The 25224-nt window shown below is 36.4% G+C and overlaps 1 protein-coding gene across 1 annotated transcript in view; it reads left to right on the forward strand.

Moving 5' to 3' along the window:
• The window catches only part of mllt3 (MLLT3 super elongation complex subunit), a 51653-nt gene that overhangs the window by 15071 nt on the left and 11358 nt on the right, over nucleotides 1-25224 (forward strand). Inside the window, exons 3-10 of the mRNA XM_016242064.1 lie at nucleotides 12535-12617; nucleotides 12769-12912; nucleotides 13596-13634; nucleotides 14353-14481; nucleotides 16803-17381; nucleotides 20934-21080; nucleotides 24904-24910; nucleotides 25007-25089. Of these exons, the coding sequence (XP_016097550.1) occupies nucleotides 12535-12617; nucleotides 12769-12912; nucleotides 13596-13634; nucleotides 14353-14481; nucleotides 16803-17381; nucleotides 20934-21080; nucleotides 24904-24910; nucleotides 25007-25089 (1211 nt within the window). The remainder of the gene's footprint in view (nucleotides 1-12534; nucleotides 12618-12768; nucleotides 12913-13595; nucleotides 13635-14352; nucleotides 14482-16802; nucleotides 17382-20933; nucleotides 21081-24903; nucleotides 24911-25006; nucleotides 25090-25224) is intronic.

Raw genomic sequence — 25224 nt, forward strand, 5'->3', positions numbered from 1 at the left:
ACTAATGTCTCCACTCCTCCTATATCTCTCTCTCTCTTTCTCCATCTTTTCACCCAAATTCCCTTTCATCAGATCACAATTGATGTAATTGGGAGTGGCATACATTGCAAAATTAAGCTTTAGCGTTAGTTCTGGCAGGTCACGTGAGTCAAGCTTGCATCAGCTGATTCTCAGCTGATCACATCTACCTATAGGAATACGACACCTATCGCGGCATTCCTATATAAGCTGTATTCAGTATTATTCAGCAGCTTTTTAGGTGAAAACTAAATCTTTTAGCCAGCCACACATGTTAAGTATGGACAGTGGAACTGTACACTTGTAATGCATTGTCCAGACAGTTCATGTGTGTGTTTGTGTATTTGGATAGAGTATGTTTGTGGCTTAACTGTGACCATTTTGTGTGTGTGTGTGTGTGTGTCCAGGGTCAACTGATGAATGACTGTGACAAAGTAGGACCCTTAAATTTTTTATTCCCAGCTCAGTCCTTTTATTGCTGTTTCTGCTTCTCTCTCCATTTATCTCTCTCTCCCTGTCTCTCAGCTGCTGAGCAGCGGCAGCCGTTATCTGATTCGTTCTGATGACGTTGTGGAAACCGTTTATAACGATCGTGGGGAGATCATTAAGACAAAAGAACGGCGAATCTTTCTTCTGAATGATGTTGTTGTGGTGTTGTGGTGTTGTGGTGTTGTGGTGTTGTGGTGTTGTGGTGTTGTGGTGTTGTGGTGTTGTGGTGTTGTGGTGTTGTGGTGTTGTGGTGTTGTGGTTGGTGTTGTTGGTGTTGTTTATTTTTCTGTGTGTCAGAGACACTTTACAATCAAGTTCTATTTGAAAACATTGGTTATTGCATCAGGTATCGTCAACTAACAGTGACCAATAATTGTTATCAGTATACGATATTGGTAAATATGCTTTATCAATAAAATATTGTTTATTGGGAATTCACACATTGGTGCACTTGTAAGCTGTTTTTAATTTAAAGCCATGTGAGAATAAAGGCTTTTTATTTTTCATTATATTTTCAAGTGCCTTGGTGTTTATGATTAAAAATGTATTATTATAAGTAGACATTATAATTAACTTAGATTATTAAATAATGAAGATGCTGTTGTTTATTAGTAGTTTTGATACCTAATCCATTGATTAATATAAATTAATTGAACAGTATAAAGCCTTTCTGTGTTTTCATTTTTGTGTCTACACATGTATTAAATGGAAGTGTCTTTTTTTAGATAAAGAGATTCACAGCTATTCAAAGCCATTAACATTGAATTGTCATAACAGTTATTTATGTTGGCTGTTGACTAGTTTGAATGTTGAACAGACAACACAAAACGAAGTACAAATGGCACTAGTGTCAAGGCTCAGCACTCGAGTGAGGGCCTCAAGCAGCTGTAATTGCAAGCAGAGCCGCTCTTGACTATATACCAGAACGATTTTCACAGAGTGGGATGCAGCTCGTTGGAATTCAACAGAGTGGACTGTTTGTTGAAAAGCACCGAAGAGAGGGTCATCGCTCGTTGTTTCAAGTTGGCATCTGGAGAATTTTTACCGAAGCTCCTAAGCTGGACGTTTTCCATGACCCATGGTGCCTTGGCACTGCTGAAATGCATTTGAAAACATGCCTTGAAGTGAGCAGAGGCCCAGGGTCAGTTTTTCCCCCTGTTTTGAATTGAGAGTTTGAGAAAGCACAGCTGGGAAATGGCAGGCTGAAGTGTTGCTCCATGGGGGCAGGGTACTTGAGAAGCAGATGTTAATGTGGGGGTTTTGGATGTTGGGGGTATGAAAGAGAGCTTTTCTTGATGCTGAATCTCTCGTTTTTGCAGGATGGCAAAGTCTGCCATGCCTGAGAGAGCAGGCTAGAGTGTATTTTAGCATGTGCTGTGAAAATGAAGAATGAGAGTGAACCACCATGTCCAAACAACCTGAGAACTTGGTGGACTCTTTGACATTCAGTGGTTCCCATGCAATAGCTCTCAATTTACACCTTTGTGAACACAGTGCTCCCATATGGCAAACTCACGGTATCTGTTTATGTCTTTTTACTTTGGTGTAAACTCAAACAATTCAAATATGTCATTTATGTAGGCATGCACAATATATTTGGTACCATATCAGTTATTGGCTAATATGAATGTTTTTTTTTTTCAACGACTTCTGAAATGAGAAAAAATGCAGGGCGGGGCTTGTTTTCGTCCTTCGGGAATTGATTGGATCATTGAAATTTGGGCGTTGCTAATAAAATGGAAGCAGAAATGAGACCGACCTCGATAGCGCCGCCCTCATGCCATAGCACATGACAGGAAGTGAAGTCGTTTCGAAGTGGGAGGGAAGGTTAATGTATTTGATTAAAGAATATGAGGGCACAATCATTTTTTTTAAATAATGAAATGCACAGATAAATCATTTATAATAAACACTACAGTATTACATATAAAAATAAGAACTGCACATTTTGATTTCATGGCAACTTTAATGCGCACTTAAAGTTAATATTTAAAAACAAAATGTAATATTTTTGTGAACATACCAGAATCAAGAAGTTGCCATCTAAATAAATCTGTATTACAGATGTATGCAAATTATTTTTATAATATTAATACATTTAGATTACTTATTATTAATTTTAATATTGTTTCTAATTTAGTAAATATTATATAAAAGAAATATACATTTTAGCAGTTGTTATGCATGGGATTTTTCTATCTTCAAATTAAATAGTTTGACATCATATATCGGCTTTATATCGGCCATCGGCCACCCTGCTCTCTTAAGATATCGGCCATCAAAAAATTCAATATTGGTCGAACACTATTTAATTTAATTCATGTAGTCATTCATTCAACCGATTCGTTCAAACGGCTAATTCATTCAGAAACAAGGCAAAGTGTCTGTTTTTATGAATGGGTTACTGAATCATTGACTCACCCGATTAGTTCAAAAACGTGGATTTGTTCAGTTATGAAACACCGATGTTTTGCTCGGAGACACACAACAGTTCTGCTGTGGCTTTGATTGTAACTATTTTCGTTTGCGAAATTGAACAAAAACAGTCCGTATTGTGTCTATAATCTAAGTCACTTAATTTTAACTGTTGTATAAAATTAGTGTCACATTGCAATTGTGCTGATATTCGGGGGAAACATCTTGGTCGTGTAATGTTGCTTACCTATATCATGTATCATAAATATAATTTTTCTACTGCTGTATGGATCTATAACTTTCTTTGAGTTAAGCTGCCTTTCCACTGTCTCCAACATTTGGATACGATTGTCACATTTCTCCTCCTAGTGGGAGTCCCACAGAACTTTCAAATTGGTCATGAAGCAACCAATTCCCTCGGCTTATCACACACAAAAAAGATTGCCTAAATAAAAACATAGTAGATTTATGGGCCTAATCAACGTTTATAATTATTTAATAATTATTATAGAATAATTATTTCTGCCATAATTGTTCTAAACTGCCATTTTACAGAAAAAGTGTTTACAGAAAAAAAAAACATTAAAGTGGAAAAATGTTGGTAATTCTATCCTTGCGCTCATAGTTTTTAATAGAATACATCACATCCGGTTGGGCGATCTCAAATATTTTAATGCATCCTAAACTCAAATCGGATCTGAAATTTCCCGCATACATATATGATTGGATCCTCACACAGCTCCCTCGCTACTCTCCATTGGAAATAAAGGACTTCCGGTCTATCACTTGTCGTTTGTCGGAGATAGTGGAAAGGCGGCTTGACTGGCCGGTCACCGGTTCAGGCCGATAATGTGGAAAATCGACTGATTCCGGTCCCTGGCCAGTCAATCGGTGCATCTATAATATAAAGAGGCAAGACTTTCCATTCAAGCACTGGCAGTCAGTGCGGGTCACCATTACTTTAAGAGTAGCAGTAGGGTCTTACCAAAGAGTTTGGCTGCTGTCAATATGGTGCTTGAGTCTGGGACCAATTATGGACCGACCTATTTCACATTGCAAATGATTTGTTATTCCAGGTCAGCCAGCACTCAAATGAAAATGAATGGGAGGATTTTATGAGTCTTGAGTCACAGCAAGGGCACTTGCAATTGCAAGCTACCATCTCTTCTTTAATGAGGCTCTAGCCACCTCATGGTTCTACTTGTTGGCCAATCTTGAATGATTCAGGAAAAACTACCTATAACAGTTAGTAGTTTTGACAACTTAATGCCACATTCGTTGTACTTAAGCTACTGACTTGATTAGCTCTGAATGCAATGACAGCTTCCTCAATAGTCCAGCAATCTGCAAAGCATGGTGACCCATTTACATGTGATTATCTTAAATTAGACCGCAAGCTTAATGAGGACCTGCAAAATATCTTCCACATTTTTTTTGTCAATACATTTTAGTCATGGTAAGCACCTTATTTAATTGAATGGGAATGAAAACAATAACGCAAAGAATAGAAGTCTGTTGGATATGTTTGTTTGTTTATTTATGCTTCTGCCACAGGATAATTTTTTTTAAAGCTGATTGCGTCTTTTGTTTTTTTTGTTTTTTACAATTCTGAGAATTGTGAGATATACAGTAAACTCAGAATTGTGAGGTATGAACTCACAATTCTGACTTTTCTTCATAAACCCACAATTCTAAAAGAAGAAAAGTTGTGAGAAACTTGAAATTATTTTCATGGTGGAAACAAAACAATTTAATTATGAGATGTAAATTCATAATTTAGAGAAGAAATGTCCGAACTGCAATGTAAACTGAGACAAAGTGGAACTTTCTTCCCACAAACCCTCAGTGCTACCATGCCTTGGATATGCTTGGAAATGTAATGTGAATCAATAGCATTTAATTTTATACATTAGGGGGTTCTTCAAGTGAGGTAAAATAGATCAAAACTATTAGTGTAGCTATGCTGAGATTGGAGTATCTTTTTTTTTCTTTGCAATGTTCCTCTTTTTTTCTTATAATTTGGCTCAGTGTCTTCCAGCCGACCCTCATTATGACTCTGTCTCAGGGAAGGGGCAAATGCATTCTGACTGCCATTGTCTTATAATTGGCATGCTGTGTGTGTGTGTGTGTGTGTGTGTGTGTATGCAAAGGGGGAGGGAACAAAACTCTTCTTGGCCTTTTCCAATAAAAGCGTGCAGTTGATTCTCTGTTCTGGTTGTGCTGTAGCTTTTGACTGAGTTCCTGTTGGAGGTCAATTGTGCACTTCACTCGTACAGTTTGTCTGAACCCCCCCCACCCCGTCCCCCTTGTAAAATAACCTTTTCATCTTAAGCAAAGGATCTAGAGCTGAGATAACAACTACAGATTCCAAGTTTCAGTTCTGTTAATTTTCAATATCAAGATTTTTGGTTAAATTTCTATGAATAAAGGGAATGTGTTTCATTTGAATTTCATTCAATAAAGGGAACTGGTCCTGACACTATGTGGAACTGGTCATGATTTTAGATGTTTTTCACTATCCAGTGTGATGCCACACTGAATGAACGGGTAACACTTTACAATAAGCTTAATTTGATCAATTTTATATTTTATGCATTAGGTTAAAGCATTTATTATTCTATATTATTGTTAATTATGACTATTACATTTACATTTAATCATGTAGCTTTTATCCAAAGTGACTTACAAATGTGAACAATAGAAGCAATCAAACCCACGAAAGAGCAACAATATGTAAGTGCTGTGACAAGACCTGTTAGTCTAAAGCCGTGGTCATACTAGACTTTGAGCATGTGAAATTCGTTCGGATGGTGCTACGAAAAGGAGCGGGAGCAGGATATGACATCACACGCCAAAATATCCTCACTAGTCATAATTATTTTCTATTCAAGTGATTACAATCAGTCACAAGTATAGTTAATCAAGTACACACATGCACACATACAAATCTCATGTAATAAAAAATCACATAAAATTACACGTTTCACTGTTCAAACGTGCCATCCGCTCCTGTTTCCCTTGCCACCGCAAACCAAGCCGCTTCTCTTTTTATGTGATTTTTGTAATCTTTTAAAGTTGTGTTGTATAAAGCATGATGATGCGACACGGCTAAAATTACCGATTCCTCCATTTCTGTACCGAGAGGTCACTTTGTGAGGTCTTGATCTTCTATTGGTCTCACACATTCATGTGACGCGGATTCGCAGGTCAGAGTTCACCAAACTTGAACTTTGCTATGCAGCGAAATGCGAAATATCTTCGCACGGGCTTGTGTTTCCAGTCTGATACATTTGCATGCGTATGAATGGAAGTCAATGGAACGAAAAGTCTAATGTGACCGCGGCTTAACACCGTACATGTAGCAAGGGGTTTTATTCATTTCTTTTTTGTAAAATAATGTTGTTGTTTTTTTAAAGTAGATAGAATAGAAATAGATTAGAGGGAACCAGTGATAGAGGGTCACATTTTTTTAATTAATAAAAAGAAAACAAGTAAATCGTTCTGAAAGTGATTCCAACGATATCGTTTCCCTGTGCCTTTATCGTTATAGCTGTGGTGTGGACTCTGCTATTCTTTAATATTGAGAATTTTTTGAAGTATATCTTTATCGTTATCTTTATCGTTATTGTCCTTGGTGTGAACAGGCCTTTAGTTTCATAATCACCTCTAAAAGTCACATGCACATGTCTTAAGTAAGAGTTACTTGCTAAATCTTCAAAATGAGTGTGACTGTGCAAAAAACAGAAGCCTCCAACGAGAGCATGTGCCATTTGGGTTTGGACAGTTATGCTTGTTAAAGTGTTTTAAATTGCTAAGAAATCGTATGCAGTAGAGAGAACATCTTACGAGCAGAACATCCCATAATGGTTTTCTCTCTCTTCTCACTGCCAGTGGGAGCGAATGAAGACACCATACTAAACAGACCCTTGTAAGGGACGATAACTAAACGTGACCTGACACGGCAATCAATCTCTGTGATATTTATATAGCAGATGTTGTTTTGGGATCCGGCGACCTTAGGATCGAGGTCAGTCATCGTCTAGCCATTAAAGCGGTCACCAGGTTTGGGGAGTAACAGAATACATGTAACGGCGTTATGTAATCAGGATACAAAAATCTAGTAACTGTAATCCGTTAGTTACATCAAAAAACAAAGTATTCAGATTACAGTTACATTTTGTAAAAAGTGGGAATACTATCAGGATTACCTTTGTTTAATTCAAAATTAAATAAATGAGTATTTTGACATAACGCTATATATTTAGCGCTGCTTCATCATAGTTCCTGGTAGAGCCCTGCACGGGCCTCAAATATAGGCCCTAGCCCGGCCCGTGCCCGACAGCTTATCAGAATTACCGGCCCGAGCCCGTCTTTTTTTCTCCTCCCAAAACAGCTTATACTACTATTTCAGCTATTAAAATAGTTCAGTTTTGTATGTAATGGCGAAGTGATTATATTTTGTTTCGTTTTTTTATTAAGTTCATTTAGAAAAAACCTTTGGAGCATTTTTTGTTCGTTAAATCGTTCGTTTTTTTTCTAAAGTAACGACCAAGCGGCTGACGGCAGACAGTGAGCTGATATTTAGCCTTCTCAAATCATCACGACTTGCCTAAAATAAAATCTATAGATATAAAACAGTTCAAGCATATAACAATGTTTAAACGTTAAACCTAGATGAATGTGCACAAGGCCTATATCCAATAGTTTGTGCGGAGAGTGAAAGCTAAAGCGCGCTTTGCAGGACATGGAGGCGCCAGCGTGATCGCTTGCATTTTTTTCAGTGGATACGCCGTCATTTTTGCACATAAAGGTAAGACTCGAGTAATACATATGTACTTTGTGTGCACTCACAATATCAACAGAACGTTGTGCTTTTATAAAATAAAGAAAACAAACACGATGCGCTTTCTGCCATCTCGTCTTGAACAGGAGCGCTTCACAAAAATGAACTGAAACTCAGTGAATAGATGCCTCACAGACATGATAAATATATCTAAACTGTAAAATCCAATTAGTTGGGCTTACTTAAAAAAAGCATGCAAACCGATTGGCTTGAAAAAAGAAGTAAAGTGAAATAGGAATAGTATGTTGTACTGACAAATGCTTAGTTAGTATAGTTTACTTACACGAGAGTTCTAGTAACTAAAAAAAGAACTGTAGGGGGTACTTGATCCTTTCATTTAGATTTCCTCATGACTTATAGCTACTCACTGACTCCCAGAGTGCATTGCGGCATGAATGAATTATGCAGTTGCTTTGTTTTACAGTTGTTGATTTTATTTGCTGTCTTGTGTCAGTAGTAGCACAACAAAAAGGGCAAATAAAATTATTATTGTTATAATTAATGAAAATAAATGAAATTGAGTTGTTACCATTGTTGTGATTCACGTTCTGAATGTTTAAGTCTGTGTGTGACTTCTACATATTACAAACCCAATTAAAAGCAAGATATTTGAAAAATGAAAAAGCTTATCAATAAACACACGAAAAAAATACACTAGTGCTTTAATTATCTAAAAGCATGATGCATTGCTGCATTAACAGGAAAAAAATTATAGTAACATAAATTAAGTTCCAAGTGCTCAACCAAAGGGAATGCTAATCACTATAATGGCAAGTTAAAAAAATAAAAAAAATTTTTAGGAAAATCAACATCAATTTATAAAGTTAGCTTATGTGATGTTCTCTCAAATATTTCAGTTGTATTGAAAATTCAACATTCAAGATGACTTTAGGAAATGAGTGAATGCAACTAGTGAAAGATAACTGCAGACATGGAGGAAATTAGTGAAAAGTCTATTAAAACTCTTTTTCTTTTCTTCTTCTTCTGTTGTTATGTTGCACATTAGCAACATATTAGTGCACTGCTGCCTCTCACTGGTTTATTAATGTCATTGGTTCCATTGTGGCTACTTGAATATTTTAAGTAAGAGTCACTCAAAACAGTAAGTAAATTGTTTTATTTGCCTTGAAAGTAGCTGTAACTTAATAAAACCTAGTAAGTATAACAACTAAGTAAAGATAGCTAGTTAAATCTAAGTAAGGTAAACTATTGGATTTTACAGGGTATGAAATACTTTAAATTTAAATAAAAAATTTAAACTTTTAAAACTACTTAACGAAATAAAACAAATCAAAAACAAAAACTCTTTCATTATAATCATAATCCGTAAAGATGCACTTCTCTCTAAAGGCGCGCCTAATGTGGAGATGGCGAGTCAGGATTGACAACTTCATCCTTGCGACACCGACTCAGAAAACACTAGTTTGTTAGTAAATAATTCAAATATCTCCTTACTATTTCCCCCTGACACATTCATGGTAATTACTTTTGCTGGGGCTTTGCGGCAAGCTTCTTGCCTATGTCGTGCATTTGAACGCAGAACTCTTCAGCTGCACTGACGGCACGCTCGCTCTGCTGCTGCTGCTGGACGCTAAACACCGTCGAGCCACTCTTGACAGTTGCAGTAGCACGGTCTCGTGTTGTTTCCACCACCGCGGCAATTTTTTTTTCATCACTAGTTGATGGATGTCTATAATATAAAAATAAGGCCTGTCCCGTGTCTGAACTATGATGTGAAAATTGGCCCAAAGCCCGGCCCTAGGGGCGTAAAAAAGTCAGGGCCCGGCCTGAAATGCAGGCTTAACTATTACTTACTATTACTCATGACTTATTTACATATGTAACTTGAAGTAATCCAAAAGTAATCAGATTACATTACTTTTATATTGTGGTACTTGGATTATGTTACCGAATACTTTTTTAATGAAGTAATTTGTGACCGTATACATTTTAAAAGTAGCCCTCCCAACCCTGGGGGTCACACAGTGTGAGGAGGGAAGGGCCTCCTCAAACCTTAGCATGCCGATTGTGACTGTGCTTTGTCAGTAGGAGCGTGTTACAAGAGCAACTTGAGTTTTTAATGGCAGTTTGAATGAGTCCTGTATTTACATGTTCATTGAAAAAGACTTTTCAAGGCTACATTTTAAGTCAATATCTGTATGGACTACCATGCAACACTTTTGATCTTAGATTGAGGTTAATCGTCAAAGAAAAACTGACTAGTTAGGTGGTTTATGGCCTAATTTGACATAATATTGAGTGTTTCATTAAACGTAAGGAAAGAACAAGTTCCTTTTTTTATTTGAGGTTGTCTGCAGGTGTCCTTGTATCCATTCACACTCAACAGTACATGTTGACTAATTGGTGATGCTGATAAGAAGCTCTTTTGGGATTTGGAGAGCGAGACAAACAAGTGTTCCCATGGGGCGTCACCTGACCTAAACTACTGGGTGTTTATCCTGAAATGTCTCATTGGGACCAAGGCTGATGTTTTGTCTTTTGTAACTTGAAAAGTGGGTGTGTGTGTGTAGAAGAGAGAGAGAAAAAGGCTGAGATGTGTCTGATGAATAGCAAGGCATCGCTGTAAAACAAAAGTGTTGGTGCAGATAATTTATTCACTGAGGAGGTTTAGTGTTTTGAAAGATGATGATGAATGATTTGTGTAAGCAAAACCAAATGTGCTTTAGAGCAGTTTATTTTTTATAAGTAGCGTCTCTTGATGAAGGCCATAAATTAAAATAACAAGATGGAAGCCCATTGCTTTTATGTTGCGCAAAGGATTTGGCCATAACGACATATAAATAATGCAGTTAATCAGGGAAGATGTGTCACACGTTCCAGGTCATTTAAACGGCAAGTCTAAACACTAATAAGTTCCCGGGAGAGGCTATAAACCTTTTTAGAAGGCCTCCCTGAGACATGGTTGGGATGAGGAGTTTATTGCAATGTTTCAATGTATATTTTTACTTGCAATGAAGGTTATTGTTCACAAAGGTTTCATTTGTATACAGACAATTGTTTTAAACCTGCTTCTTTATAATTTTTTGGAAAGGAATTGATACTTTTATTTAGCAAAAATGCATTACAGAAAACGGTTAATTTAAACCGTAATTATATTACTGTTTTACTGTATTTTAGATCCAATAAATGCTGCATTTGTGAGCATAAGAGATTTCTTTAAAATTAAATATTATTACATATTTTGCTTTAAACCTGACCATGTCTCCAGTGATGCTCATTCTCCCCAGGTCAAGATAAATGCCTGTTTGACTCATATAATGTTGCTTGAATAATAATGGTGCTTAATTTGAGTAGGCTATATAACCTCCCACTGCTTTTTATAGCAATATGATAAAGTAAAATGTCAGTGTCTTGTCTGATAGCTACTGCTCATCTAATGAAATCCACAAAAAAATTGTGATCAAGTTAAGGTCATTATTATTTCCTTTTAAAGGGGTCATATGATGTTTATGCGGTTTAAAAAAAAAACACATTATTTTCCACATACTGTACATTATTGTTTCTCCTCTATGTCCCGCCTTTCTGAAACGCGTCGATTTTTACAAAGCTCATCGGTCTGAAAAGCGAGGTGTGCTCTGATTGGCCTGCTATCCAGTGCGTTGTGATTGGCCGAATACCTCAAGCATGTGACGGAAATGTTACGCCCCTTACCATATTGTGATGCCGTGTCCCGGAGCGATTAGACAAAACCAATAAAACCCATTATAAATGAGGCATTTGTTGCATCCAGTGGGGACATAATTACTGATTATAATGACTTATACTGTCTTTTTATGCGCTGCGTTGCATCGCGCCGCGTAAACATAAAACCATGTCTGCATTTGTGATCGGAGAAATGACAAACAAGCACTACACTACACTGCTCAAAACTCGAGTTTGAATCGTCAGTGGCAAATCCTTTAAATATGAAAACATACTTACAGACTGAGTCAGCATTATTTGTCAGCATCATAGGGTCAGCATGCGCATCAAAGGGGAAACAGGGGAACTGAATTCACCGGAACACCGGCATTGTAGGCTACTCTCCCAGGAAACAGTCCTCGTCCTCCGTAAAATGCATTGCATACATTTATTTATTTGAATATTTGGTTTGAACTGTTCTGGAACAGTGTTGTAAATACAACTTAACCACTGATTTCTAGTTGTGTCCTCTTTTGGAAGGCCAAACAAAGTAGTTTCACTTTCGCAACGAAACACACAGCGTCTCCACGACATGGTGGCGGCAGCGGCAACAATACTACAGCGAGAATCAAAGTTACGCCGCCTTTCTTTGCATATACATTTAGGCGGTGTAATGTAAATCTTCCCACACAGTGACGTAGACATGTGGGGGCGTGTTTGAACGATAACTTTTATAAAGAATATCTCTTTGGGTTTGAGACTTTAGTCTTCGCAACTTTAGGGATCTTATCTATTCACGAACAGCTTGTAACACTCTAAAGAGAGAGGAAAACTTGAAATCGCATCATATGACCCCTTTAATGTATTTGCTTAATAAAACATAATGAAAATTTGTCTATCTTATATTTTTATGTAATACCCACTTTACAAAAGACAGTCAAGGCTGTGCTATGTTGGGAATCTTATAGCTAAAGGGGTTGCAGGCACGTTGCTGCATGTTGTACCTAACAGCACCCTATAGCTATGATTATATTCACAATATAGCACACCTTTTTGTGCCTTATTACTTTAAGTATTGATTTTCCTGCTAAAATGAAACCAACAGTCTCTCTTTCTCTCTCTTGCAGTGTGCAAGGATCCACCATATAAAGTCGAAGAGTCTGGATACGCTGGATTTATCTTGCCTATTGAAGTTTACTTTAAAAATAAGGTACGTTGGTTTTTCCTGTTATTTGTGGAAACATGTAATTGTCAATTATGATTTCTATAAACAAGTGTATTTGATCTGTTACCTAAGTTTAAACCAATCCAAACAGCTGTGTACACTGGGTAAATGTAACATTCTTGTCACTTTTAACCAGGAGGAACCAAAAAAAGTGCGCTTTGACTACGATTTGTTCCTGCACTTGGAGGGTCACCCACCTGTCAATCATCTCCGCTGTGAAAAGCTCACGTTCAACAACCCTACTGAAGAGTTCCGCAGGAAGCTGCTCAAGGCGGGAGGGGTACGAATGGACTGGGGATGGCCGTGGCTTCCCCTAATGGAATTACTGTTCCCATCAACCAAGACAATAAGTAACTTTACAGGATTTGATTGGGCTAGTCTTAACTCGACCATCTATCACTAGAGGAAGCCTAAATTGTTTTTGCGCCCATGCCAAAGAGATCCACACGCTTTTTATGAATCAACTGGTTTGTTCGTTTCGTTGATCTTGGATGCATTTTGAAGTTCCACCAGCAGTCATGAACTGGGATGCTTTCACCCTAAGAAATTATTATTCTTGTGAGGGCCTTCTCTGTAGTTTTAGCTTGCCCTCTCTTGCCTCATTCCAGTAATTCAAATGTTTTACGGCTGGGGCTATGACACCATCTCCTTTGGTGCTTGTCTGACTTACAGATGAGGCATGGCAGGAATTGAAACAGTTTATTGGCAAATGGGTAGTTGTACGGGAAGTTGTTTTAATTAAGAAAGAACCGTTCGCTACAGCAAAATCAATTTAGCGAGGTGGTGACTGAGGAAGGTCCTTTCCAATCAGGCCAGGAGTGTTTTTTTTTTTTGCCGAAATGTGTTAAGAGTTTTTGTGTGTGTGTACATGAGAGAGAGAGAGAGTTTGTGTGTCTGTGGTGGATTTTGTTGATTCATAGTCTATTTTTTTACACTCTAATATCTGTACTTTATCGTTTACAGCAACGGGATCCTCACAAAAGATCTTCAGAGGACTGTAAAGTAAGGACAAACTCCATTTTCAATGTTTCAGTGTATTTAACAGAACTTCAACAGTGTTTTTTTTATTATTTAGAAGTTTACCCTATTTTCATACCATATTGTGAACAATTCACTTGCACATGTTACTTTAAATAACCTAAAAAAGCTATTGTCGTAATCTTCAAAATACAATAACTGGCTTTGCATCTGAAACAACTTTCCTTTTCCTTGCTTTGTGTGAAAAACTGATTCTAGCATATGATAACATTTGAAAGCTTGGGGTTTGTACAGATTTAAAATAAATAAATAAATAAATAAAAATCAAATAAGTCTCTAATTATGCTTTTTTTTTTTAAATCACAAACACAGTAAAAAAAAAAAAAAAGTGTTATATTGTGAAATATTTTACCATTTAAAATAACTCTTTTCATTTTTAGTAAATTTTAAAATGTAATTTATTCCTGTGATGGCAAAGCTAAATTTTCAAGTTGAAAAAAACCTTTAAAAAGCCTTTATTTGAAATTATTTTACTGTCACTTTTGATCAGTTTAATGTGTCCTTGCTAAATAAAATTAATTTCTTTCATTAAAATCTTACTCTTGAGCCGAAAATTTTGGATGGTAGTATATATTATGTTATCAAGAAATTGAAAGTTATGAATTAAACTGAGATGAAGATTTGCAGTAAATAACATTTTGGAATGCAGTTACAATATGCATTTCATTCTTTCATTTCTTAGGTAATGGTAATGCAGGAGGGCTCTACTTCTCTGTTCGGGCAGCATCTAAAGCTGCCCACATTACCCAGCAGCTCATTAACATTGACCTTCTCTGATGTGAAAAAGAGCAAGTCTTTCCCAGGGTCAAAGGTGAGTGTGGATCTCCGTGTTTGAGAGTCTGAACTTTGAGAAAACTTTGCATGACTTTGTTCGGCATTTAAAAATTTCCCAGTTCCTCCAAGGAGTCCCACTTAATCCTGCATATTTGGCAAGTTGAAAGACGTTAGGGACTATTTAACTCCAAGGATTTTAGAGATGTGAAACTTGGCTTAAGTCGAGCATTTCTTGGCTGCTGAGAAAGCACATGCTAGCATTCCGATGACGTAAACGAACTCGCCAGGTGTTACAACGGCGCTCTGCATGTGCGAAAAGATTCGTATCTAGTCATACAATACCGCATTTGCAATTTTCCAAAGCACTCTTGTTAATCAGCCTGTAATGACATTTCAAATAAAGAAAACAATAATTTTTAAAAGAAACAAATAAATTTGTGCAATTTCTATTGGTTTTGTACGGGAAAACCTGAGACGCTGCAGCTTTTTATTCGTGCATCTATTAAACCACATGAGCCATAATGCTAGTAAATCTTGCTTGACTCCACAATGCCACGTTTCTTTGATTTAAATTTATTTCAAGTATCCTGTGCAATATGACTTAGCTGCTAAGCAGCTTGTTTTGTACGCTAGCTCTTACAGTGAAGTTACGAGAGTCCCCGGTGCACATGGAAACAGTTCCCAATCCAAACAGGCCCTTGCGTGTGATGGATTACTGACAGATCAAGGGTCGATCGCAGCCAGCCTCCCCAGCAGTACTACACCGGTCGCTTTAGCAAAAACAAAAACGACAGTCCGTGCTTTGTTGTCCTTCTCCCCTTCCTCCACTTAATTTAATGTTATGGTTGAAAATTTTGAAGGTTGATTGATTGCCAACCATAATGGTTCCTGGAAAAGTCTGTTGTGACATTGAAAAATGCAAAACTGGAGTTTTCTTAGAGAAATATTCTATGCGTTTTGGCGTTAACAAAATGCACTAGTTGCAATAAGCTCTAATAGCACTGAACATTATGATGATGGTAATTCAGTTTTTAAATATAGAAAAGAGATGTTTCGGCCTCTTTGTGTGCTGCCAAAATGTATTGTACCATGTTGATTATAACTTATTGTAAATGTAACAAGACTATCCATAAACTTAATCAAGTCTAAATTCATTTGACATGAACATCGCTGTCTTCTAGACCATTTAAAATAACTTTTTATGTAGTTTTAAAGCCAATTAAAACAGTTTCACCTTTGCTTTCAGTGTGTTTAAACGGTTTCAAACAGGAAAAAAAAGGTTTTGTCCATTTCTGTATCACATATAACAATAAAAGATGGGTTTAAAGGTAGTCTGGGCAGGTTGTAACTGTCTAGACCTCTTAACGACTTAACTGCATCAATGACTTATTGACAGGGGCTAGTTAGCTTGACCTGAAGATAGGATAAGCCTGTCATTAATGTCAACCAAAGGCTTGCCTCCCAGATAGCTCTGAGGTTGCCCTTCCCCCAGTGGAATTATTTTCAGGATCAATCTGAAAAATTGTTTATGGAAATGTTTCACATCTGGGTTTGGTTGTTTGCCTGAGCACACACATCATTTGTCAATTATAATGGAAGGAAAGTTTAATATTTGAATATTTATAGCAATTTATGTATTGTTCTTCATTATATTAACAAAATGTATAGCAATGGGGTTTTGACCATGTAAATACTATGGTATATGAATATGGCATTAATGCTGTGGTGTATACTACCATTCAAAGGTTTGGGGTCGGTAAGACTTTTTAATGTTCGTTTAAAATCTTTTAATGTCTAATCAAGGCTGCATTTATTGATTAAAAAATAGTTAAAACTGTAAAATGGTGAAATATTATTACAATTTAAAATAACTTTTATATTTTAATATAATGTAGAATGTAATTTATTCTGAATTAAGCTGAATTTTCAGCATCATTACTCCAGTCTTCAGTATCACATGATCCTTCAGAAATAATTCTAATGTGCTGATTTGGAGCTCAACAAACATTTCTTAAAACAGTTAAAAATGGCTGTGCTGCTTAATGTTTTTGTGGAAACATTTGTTGAATAGAAAGTTCAAAAGAACAGAAATTATTTGAATTAGAAATCTTTTGTAAAAGTATAAATTTCTTTACTGTCATTTTTGGTTAAATTAATGTCCTTGCTAAATGGAAGTCAATTTCTTAAAAAAATAATAAATAAATACTGGTCCAAACCTTCATAAGTACTATCATATCATCACTATAAAATGGTGCTGTCACAGTACTTTTTTGTTAAGGTTTATAAATGAATGAAATCAGCATAAAATTAAAATTAAGTGGCTATATCTTTCCTAATATTGTCATATTTTCATTATAGGACAGGTCCAAAAGCAGCAGTGCTCTTACAACCACAAACAACATCAGCAGCAGCTCCCTCAAACTCCACAAACCGTCTAAGGACCATAAGGACAAGCCTTCCAAAGACTCAAAAGAGTCCAAAAGTGCCTTCAGAGATTTCAGCAAGGACTCTGGAAAACTCTCTAAAGATTCTAAAAAACCCAAAGAGAATCAACCAATTCAGGAAGATCGCCCCGTTCCCCAAATGGGATTCAAGGAGCCCAAGACCACATCGAAGGAGCAATGTTCATCGGAGGGTAGCTTCTCAAGCTTGGGACAGAGTAAACGGCGGCCTGTGTTGGACAGTGAAGGCCATGTTACCAAAAAACGGAAAAGCAGTTTTTCAGAGAGCTCGCAGAAGCAGCAAGTGTGTCCTACCTTGCTACAGCATCACCATTCGGATAAAAAGGTTTTGAAAGACAAGCCGCAAGTCCGGCATAGTAGGTTACAAAACATTGAACATTCAGAGAAACGAAAGCCGTCAGCATTACCGCCCTTCCAGGATGTGTTGGACCCGAATGACTCGGACATGGATGACAACACGTTCACAAGATCAGATGTGAGTGAATTTCGAATCATTATGCTGGAACATAACAACATGAAAATTAGTCCCTGTTTTTTCTCAATTGGTTAGTTTGCTAATAGCAAAATAACCAAATTGAAGTCTTTGTAATGATTGTTTAAGGCACTGGTTACAATTCGATTTAATAATATTAATCCAAATCAGTTGATCTCGTTTGGATGTGTGAATAAAAAATATTTTGTGGGATTGAATTTTATGCACATTAATAGAAATTGTATATACAGTATTTATATATTATATATATTTTATATTATCATATATTTATTAATTATTATAATATCATAATATTGTGAATATTATTATTTTATTTTTTAATTTAGTTAGAAAAAAATATGTTGGAATTTTAATATGGATTATTTATGAAGATTATTGTCACCCAAATGGTATTTATCTGAATTTTAATATTGTGCATCTCTAGTTCAATCCATATTCATTGTATAAGTTGGCAAAAATCTATCGTGCCACCAATCCTATGGGGAAGTACAATGAATTTCAGTAGGCTTTGGTGTGTACTTTTGTGTTCGAATGATGTGGTTGACTATTAGCGGAGACCTTTTCTGGGACGTGGGGTTCTCTGTAAATATCAAACCGAGAGGTTGAGACAGGCTCTTAGAGGGCTGTGATAATGGCGGTCTGGTGTGAGAAGGGATCTAATAAACTTGGTGGGTGTCCAGAAGCTGAGGGGGCCATTTGTCTGTGTTGGGCGCAGGAAATCAGTGCCACCCATTGCTAGACCTCTCGGCTCTTCAGGACAGGAAGTCTGGTAGCTGGTCAAAGGCTCCTTATTTAGCTTGTTATGGTTTTGTTCAAAACAAAAGGACTGATGTTGTTCCCGTTTCATTTCATCGTATTGTGGATTGTGTGTTTTGGATTGAAACACTGTCAGACATGAGGAGGGCCAGTTACAAGGCAGCGTGCAAAATTGTGCCAATTGCCTAGTCGGTGAATTTAGTTTTGATATCATTTTGAAGATAGTAATAGTAGTAGTTATAGTAGTTCGTATAGATCTAGAATGTTTTTAGCTTCAGCTGTGTCACCAGTGGCAAGGTTCATTTACCTTCAGCAAGAGAGCAGCTCATAAAATGGGGGATGTTTTATTGGCTCGAAGGCAAGTGCTGAGATGAAATTTATGGTTTTATGACACCCAAGGAGAATGGGAAAGGACACCATGAATAGCTAAGAGTTTTCCTTTAAACTCACTCCTTTAAAAAAAGGGAAGAAAAGAAACTTCAGTGTTTATGACAGCTGATGTATTCCAGGTGCTGCTTTCTTTGGGTCACCAGGTCTGTAAGGCCCTGATTGCCCTGCTCTGATCAACATTACCACTAACATTCACACAGTCTGTTTCTGTCTTTAGAAGGACAGTAAAGAGGAAAATTGCAGCAAAGGAAAGCCTTTGCTTTTTTCCTAGACACTTTTCTAGGCCAGAACTGTAACAAGCATTAGTGAATAATTTATTTTTATTTAAGATTTATTTAAAAAAAACAGAATGGACAATGAATGCTAAATGGACAGTTTGATGGATAATTAACATCGTTGCTGTCAGCAGCGTCTCTTGTTGATTCTGTAAACTGCTACTTAGTAAGTGTCCCGTTGAGCGTCTTAAATAACAGATTTCTCAGAATTTACCATGGGTCTTACTATGGTTGAATAGTAAATATAAGGTAGTTTTTCATAAATGTTTGAGGAAGTGAGGGAATTTTCTTCACTTATATTATACATATGCCATTTAGTTGTGATAGTATTTATGGTTATGGTCTTGCTTGGGTTTTTTCTAGCCTTTTAGACCATAACTAGCAAGCGTAAGTGGATAGACTGATTAAAGGTAGATGAATAATATACTTAATGTTCTGCTGTTAGTTTTCTGGTGTGTGTGTTTAAAACATAAAAATAAAAGCTAATTCAAAAAATTAATACTGTAATAGTATATAAATAATGCTAAAATAACACTATACTTAACAAGATAAATTTAAGTAATGGAAGTTAAGGACTGCAGTCACTTGCCAAAATTCCAAACGCATGTTGTCATATATATTACACAGAGTAAAAGGCTAGTGGGGGGTGGATGTAACCCAATCCTAAAATCTGTTTATATGACGTCCTCTGTAAGTGAAGAGCTTCATGTGCTTGATTGGAATGAGACAACAGTCCTAAAGCAGAGCAATTGCCAGTTTCAGAGCCACTGCTAGATTTATGGCACCACAGCAGAGGCGATGGTCGTAAAGCCACAGACCAGCTGTGTGGTGCTGCTAGTGACCACCTGCTTTGTCTCTGCTGAACTCGTAAAGCTCATCTTTCATTTTTGTGTTTATTGCAGCATTTTACCGAAATAGAGAATTTTGAAGAGTCATTATGAGCATATTGACATTTAAGTCCATAATTGGTTAAGAAAAAGAGTTTGAGTGATTCTTTTGACAATCATAATTCATATAAATGTTTGATGACAACTATATATCATGTGCTGAGTAGTACCTGATTACATGTAATCTGGATTATGTAATCAGATTCCAAAAACTAAGTACTTGTAATTAGATTATATTCCATTTTAAAATACTTTTAATCAGACTATACAGATACTTATTTATTGATTACATATTTTTCACACACTAGCCATTCATTATTTGTCATTTATTAATTCTCCCTGATTCTTCTTTTTCATCTTTTAATTTTTTTTCCTAAAATAGAAAAGTCAAAGTATTTTTATGTCAATATGATACAAGGTTATCCTATTTAAGTCATGTGATAAACATGTCGGGTCGAAAGTAATCTAAAAGTAATCAAAAAGTAGTCCGATGTAATTGACGTTACCAACTACAATGTTTGTCATGTAATTTGGAATCAGGAACAGACTACAATTTGCAAGTAATCTACCCAGCACTGGTGCTGACACACGTCTGTAAACGCCACACCATTGAAGCACCACATTTAGTCTTGTAACAGCATTTAACAGACATTTCCTTGTTTAATAATTCATGTGTGTGTGTGTGTTCAGAGCTCTTCTGGTTTAGCCCATCGTTTTAGTTTGGTGGTCTGCATGTCACCGCAAATTGCAAACCGTGTCCATGTTAATGGAAGTTGCTTTTTCATTAGCTCTAAAAAAAAAAGTAATGTAGCATTTTACTGCATAGCCACAGCTCTGCCATTACTCAAGTTTGAGTGACAGCAAGGCGCTCTCTTCCTCTCTTCATGTTCTCAGGCGTCTGAACCCAAACACTCCAGATTATCTTCTTGCTTAAAGACCTGCGAACCTTTCCTCATAAGTGATGACATCAGTTTTATTGTCTGTGGGGTGCTGGGCTTCTTAGATGAGCTTTTACAAGCGTCTAGTTTGGGAAGAGGGGTGGGGCCCATAGTAGAAAGGCGGCTTGATTTACTGTGCAGAACCCTGACCATGCGTTTGATGTCAGCCAGGCTCCCAGATGGACAAACAGGCAGTAAAATGCAGACTGATGAAAAAAGAAAGAAGGGAAAAAAACAATGAGAATGAAGGGAAAGGAACTTCAAAGTAACAACTTTGCTCTTCCACAGGCTCGGCGAGGGGTTGAAGTTAAGTGTCTTTACCACCCTGCTTGCAGGAGTTTTGGCAACCCCTATTGTCAACTCGCTTCACGGGAGATTTTTAGCACCTGCCCCCTGCCAGCAACTCTCACTAGCACCACTGTCACCCCCAGTCGAGTGAGTGAACCGTAACAGTTTTATAGCGCACTGTTATATTCTGCCATCGATTCGTTGCAGTATTTTTCTAGGTTTAAGGCTCCGTGAGGATGCCTGCAGTGAATAGTTTTAGGCAGGTGCTGTATGAGGAGATGGGTTGAACACGTTGTTTGGAAAGTAGAGTTTGAAAATTACTGTAGTTTTGCACAGTAACCGTAATTTTGAAGTAAGGGCATAGCAAGTCGATAAGACAAAAACAACCTAGAAATTCTAACTAGATTTCTACATTTACCAAAGGTGAGTGAGTGTTGTTTGTTCAAACATAACACACTGCCCTGATGCTAATATGTTGTAGATGGTTGCTAGATAATTGTTGGTTGTTTATTTGTAGTTGCTAACTAATTCTCTCTGATATCCAAATTCCTAAATATGGCTCTCATTCATAGCTAGTTTGTGGGATTTTTTCCCCTTGCCCATTTCACCGTATACAACATACATTTTTATTCCAAGTGCTTAGAAAAGTAATAGGAAGCCACAAAATATGAGGTTATCAATAAAGAAGTCTCTTATGCTCACCAAAGATGCATTTATTTGATCAAAAACACAGTAAAGCAGTAATATTGTAAAATGTTACATATTGTAAAAGTGTCACATGATCCTTCAGAAATCATTCTAATATGCTAATTTGCTGCCCATGAAATATTTCCTGTTATTAGCCATGTTGAAATTAGTTGTGTTTCCCAATAAAAGTTTCCTTTTTGTGGAAACTGTGATCCTTTTTTCCAGGATTCTTTGACGAATTAAAAAGTTCAATAGAACAGCATTTATAGTCTTTACAGTCACTTTTGATTAATATAATGCATCCTTGCTGAATAAAAGTATTTATTTCTTTTTAAAAAATCTTAAAGACCCCAAGCTTTTGAAGTATAATGTACGTCCATAAAAAAAGCATCAAAGTTTAATGCTTGAGTTTGAGGTTTGTGTAAGCCACTAACCCCAAATATGAGTAATAGTAATGCAAGCATTACTAAATACATCTGTCATTAAAAAAACTGACCTCATCCTCACTAAGAAGTACCATTGTCAGTGTACCATGGTTTCACTGTAGTGTAGTGAAGATTGCAAGAAAGAGGACAGAGTGATCTAATTTGCATCCTCCTGGCCTGTTTCAGCTGAATAGACAACGTTAGCCAATGTTTCCCAAGAGTATTCTGAAACCTTTCTTAACCATTAATCACTGTACTAGCCCTGTTATAAATCCCACACTCAATTTCTCCATTCGCTGAGGAGCTGAATGGCTTCTGCTTGACCATTTTGTTCAAGAGACCCGATTCAGTTTCACCAAGTGCTCATCAGAGAAGAATGTAAACAAATTAATTCAGATTAACTTTAATAGCTTCTTTAAATTTCCTCTTGGGCCGCTCTCCAAGAAGAATTAGGTTAATAGTTTTGCATTAAACTTCCTTGCTGGTTTTTTCCTGAGTGCTCAAAATGTTCCTCCACCCCATGCAATTTCAGCAAGCTTGTAAAATGTGTATCCAACTAGAGTACAAATTTAAACTTAACGTGAGTACAGCGAAGAAAAACAGAGTGGACTTTAAAGTAACTTTAAACCTCAAAACTTCAGCCAAGTGGAAAGTCAGGAAAGCAATTGTAACAGAGCGACTTTCTTACTCTTTTATCCTCGGCCCCATTTGCAACAATAAGCCTGATTTGTATTATACCTCCATTTGGTCGGGAAGTCTTTGGGGATTGCAGTTAATCAGTCCAATTCGCTCCACTTACAGCTCACATCTTTGTTATACTGAATGTAATTTTAAAAGAACATAATTTCATTCATTTTGCTTTGTTAGAGTAGGCTGTTTTCACAAGAGCCCCTCTTTGAAAGTGTTTTTTTAGCAAGGACCACGCTAACCTTCTCTTTTGTTGATGTTATATGAATAATGATTATTGATTTTAATTACCTGTATTTGTTCGGAAAGCAGCATGGAAGTGCATTTTTTATATATTTTTTTCATAGTGGCAGGTGGACATATTTAATTGCAGACTGTGCTGAAAAGTATATATCATCCATACTCTATCACTGTTGCACAAGAGAGGCAGTCTTGGAGAAGGTTTAAGTGAACATGAAATCAAAATTGGTCATATTTATTTTCTTATTGCACACTCCTAGTCTTATTGTGCATTGACCTTCAGTTATTCCAAAGAAATTTAATAATTTCATACTTGACGTACCAGCAGCATTTACTACCAAACACCCACTCTTTACAATTCCTTATTTTGCTCTTAAAAATATTTCAGAGCTAAAGTAAGTTGCTAATGACTGTGAAAGAACATTTGCATTTAAAAAAAATGGATATCAGAAAAGGAAAAGAAAAAAGGATATCTTCCTCAGTATTTTTGTCTTGTGTTCCAATACAAATATCTAAACATCCTTGATGAAGAAATGGATAATGACTTATTTTCTTTTAGACTTATTTATATAGATGACTTATTTTGAGAAAATGAACACAATTTTGACCCTGGACCACAAAACCAGTCTTAAGTCGCTGGGGTATATTTGTAGCAATAGCCAAAAATACAGAGTATGGGTCAAAATTATAGATCTTTCTTTTATGCCAAAAAATCATTAGGATATTAAGTAAAGATCATGTTCCATGAAGATATTTAGTAAATTTCATACACTAAATATATCAAAACTTAATTTTTGATTAGAAATATGCATTGCTAAGAACTTCATTTGAACTTTAAAGGCGATTTTCTCAATATTTAGATTTTTTTGCAGCCTCAGATTCCAGATTTTCAAATAGTTGTATCTCGGCCAAATATTGTCCTATCCTAACAAACCATACATAAAATGGAAAGCTTATTTATTCAGCTTTCAGATGATGTATAAATCTCAATTTTGAAAAATTGACACTTAAGACTGGTTTTGTGGTCCACGGTCACAATTTAGTGAGTTTATGCTTAAAACAAGAACAAATATCTGTCAGTGGTGAATAGAAACTTGTTTTTCCTTTAAATTAAGTAACTTTTCTGAGCCCATCAGCAGATATTTGTTCTCGTTTTAATCGTAAACTCACTTCATTTTTAACAGTTTCTCAGAAAACAAGACTTGTCTTTATCTTATGTCATCTTTATTTATGAATCTTTAGACATTGGAAAACAAGACAAAAATATTCAAGGAAGAACATCATGTCATCAGAAGGTACAATAAAAGTTATTTCCATCACAGTTAAACCATTTTCATTAATCAAGAAGTAATGGAAATCTGTAAGAAGTTTTATTTATTTATTTATTTTTTAAGTGTTGCTAATACAACTCATTGGGCTTCATAAAAATTTACATTTAGAGAACATATACATATTCTGTTGTCTTAAATTTATTCTGTACATTTTCTTTAATTTGACTTTAAAAGGTGTAGAAATTGTCTTAAATTTACCTTTATAAAAAACAGAAACCTTGGATTAAACATGTCTTTAACTAGGATAACTGTTCATACAGAAAAGAGCACAAGATGTGATTGGGTACATTTTAATGGTATTTTCAGTAAACATGGTGCATGTGTCTCTAAAAGCAAATGGGGGCCCTTTAAAAACACGCCTGCTACCTCCATGAATCCAATCAATCACAGTCCCATTGTTCTGAGAGGCTTGGCTCTGTAGTGAGATATAGCCCTACGAGTTCAAAGGTGCCTCATAAATTGTGGGATCCTCAACAATTAATCTACAGATGCAACGGTTCAAAGAGGCCTCCACTAAATCTAGTTTCACCTCAGCCTGATGGACTTACTAACTTAACAAGTGTCTCATTCAATTCACTTTTGTTTTCGTTTATGGCAAAGACCGGATGTGAGCGTGCAATGCATCTTATGACTTCAATGTTGAAATATTACACTAAAGAAAGAAATGCTTTTGTAGACATTTACCTTTCTTATTCACCTGTAGTATTGGGTCCTTTACGGTCGGTGATCGCAGATTTGCACTCAGATGAAATCGAAGAGGATTCGGAAGAGGAGGACAATAATGACATGGACTCGGACATGGAGCAACCGTTGCACACGCAGATGACACACACGTAAACAAAAAACCATGCCTGCGTTTGTGATCGGAGAAACGATAAACAAGCGCTACTCTACACTGCTCAAAACTCTCGTTTGAATCGT

Source organism: Sinocyclocheilus grahami, unplaced genomic scaffold (assembly GCF_001515645.1).
Source record: "Sinocyclocheilus grahami isolate Dianchi unplaced genomic scaffold, SAMN03320097.WGS_v1.1 scaffold645.1, whole genome shotgun sequence".
In the NCBI taxonomy this organism is placed as follows: domain Eukaryota; kingdom Metazoa; phylum Chordata; class Actinopteri; order Cypriniformes; family Cyprinidae; genus Sinocyclocheilus; species Sinocyclocheilus grahami.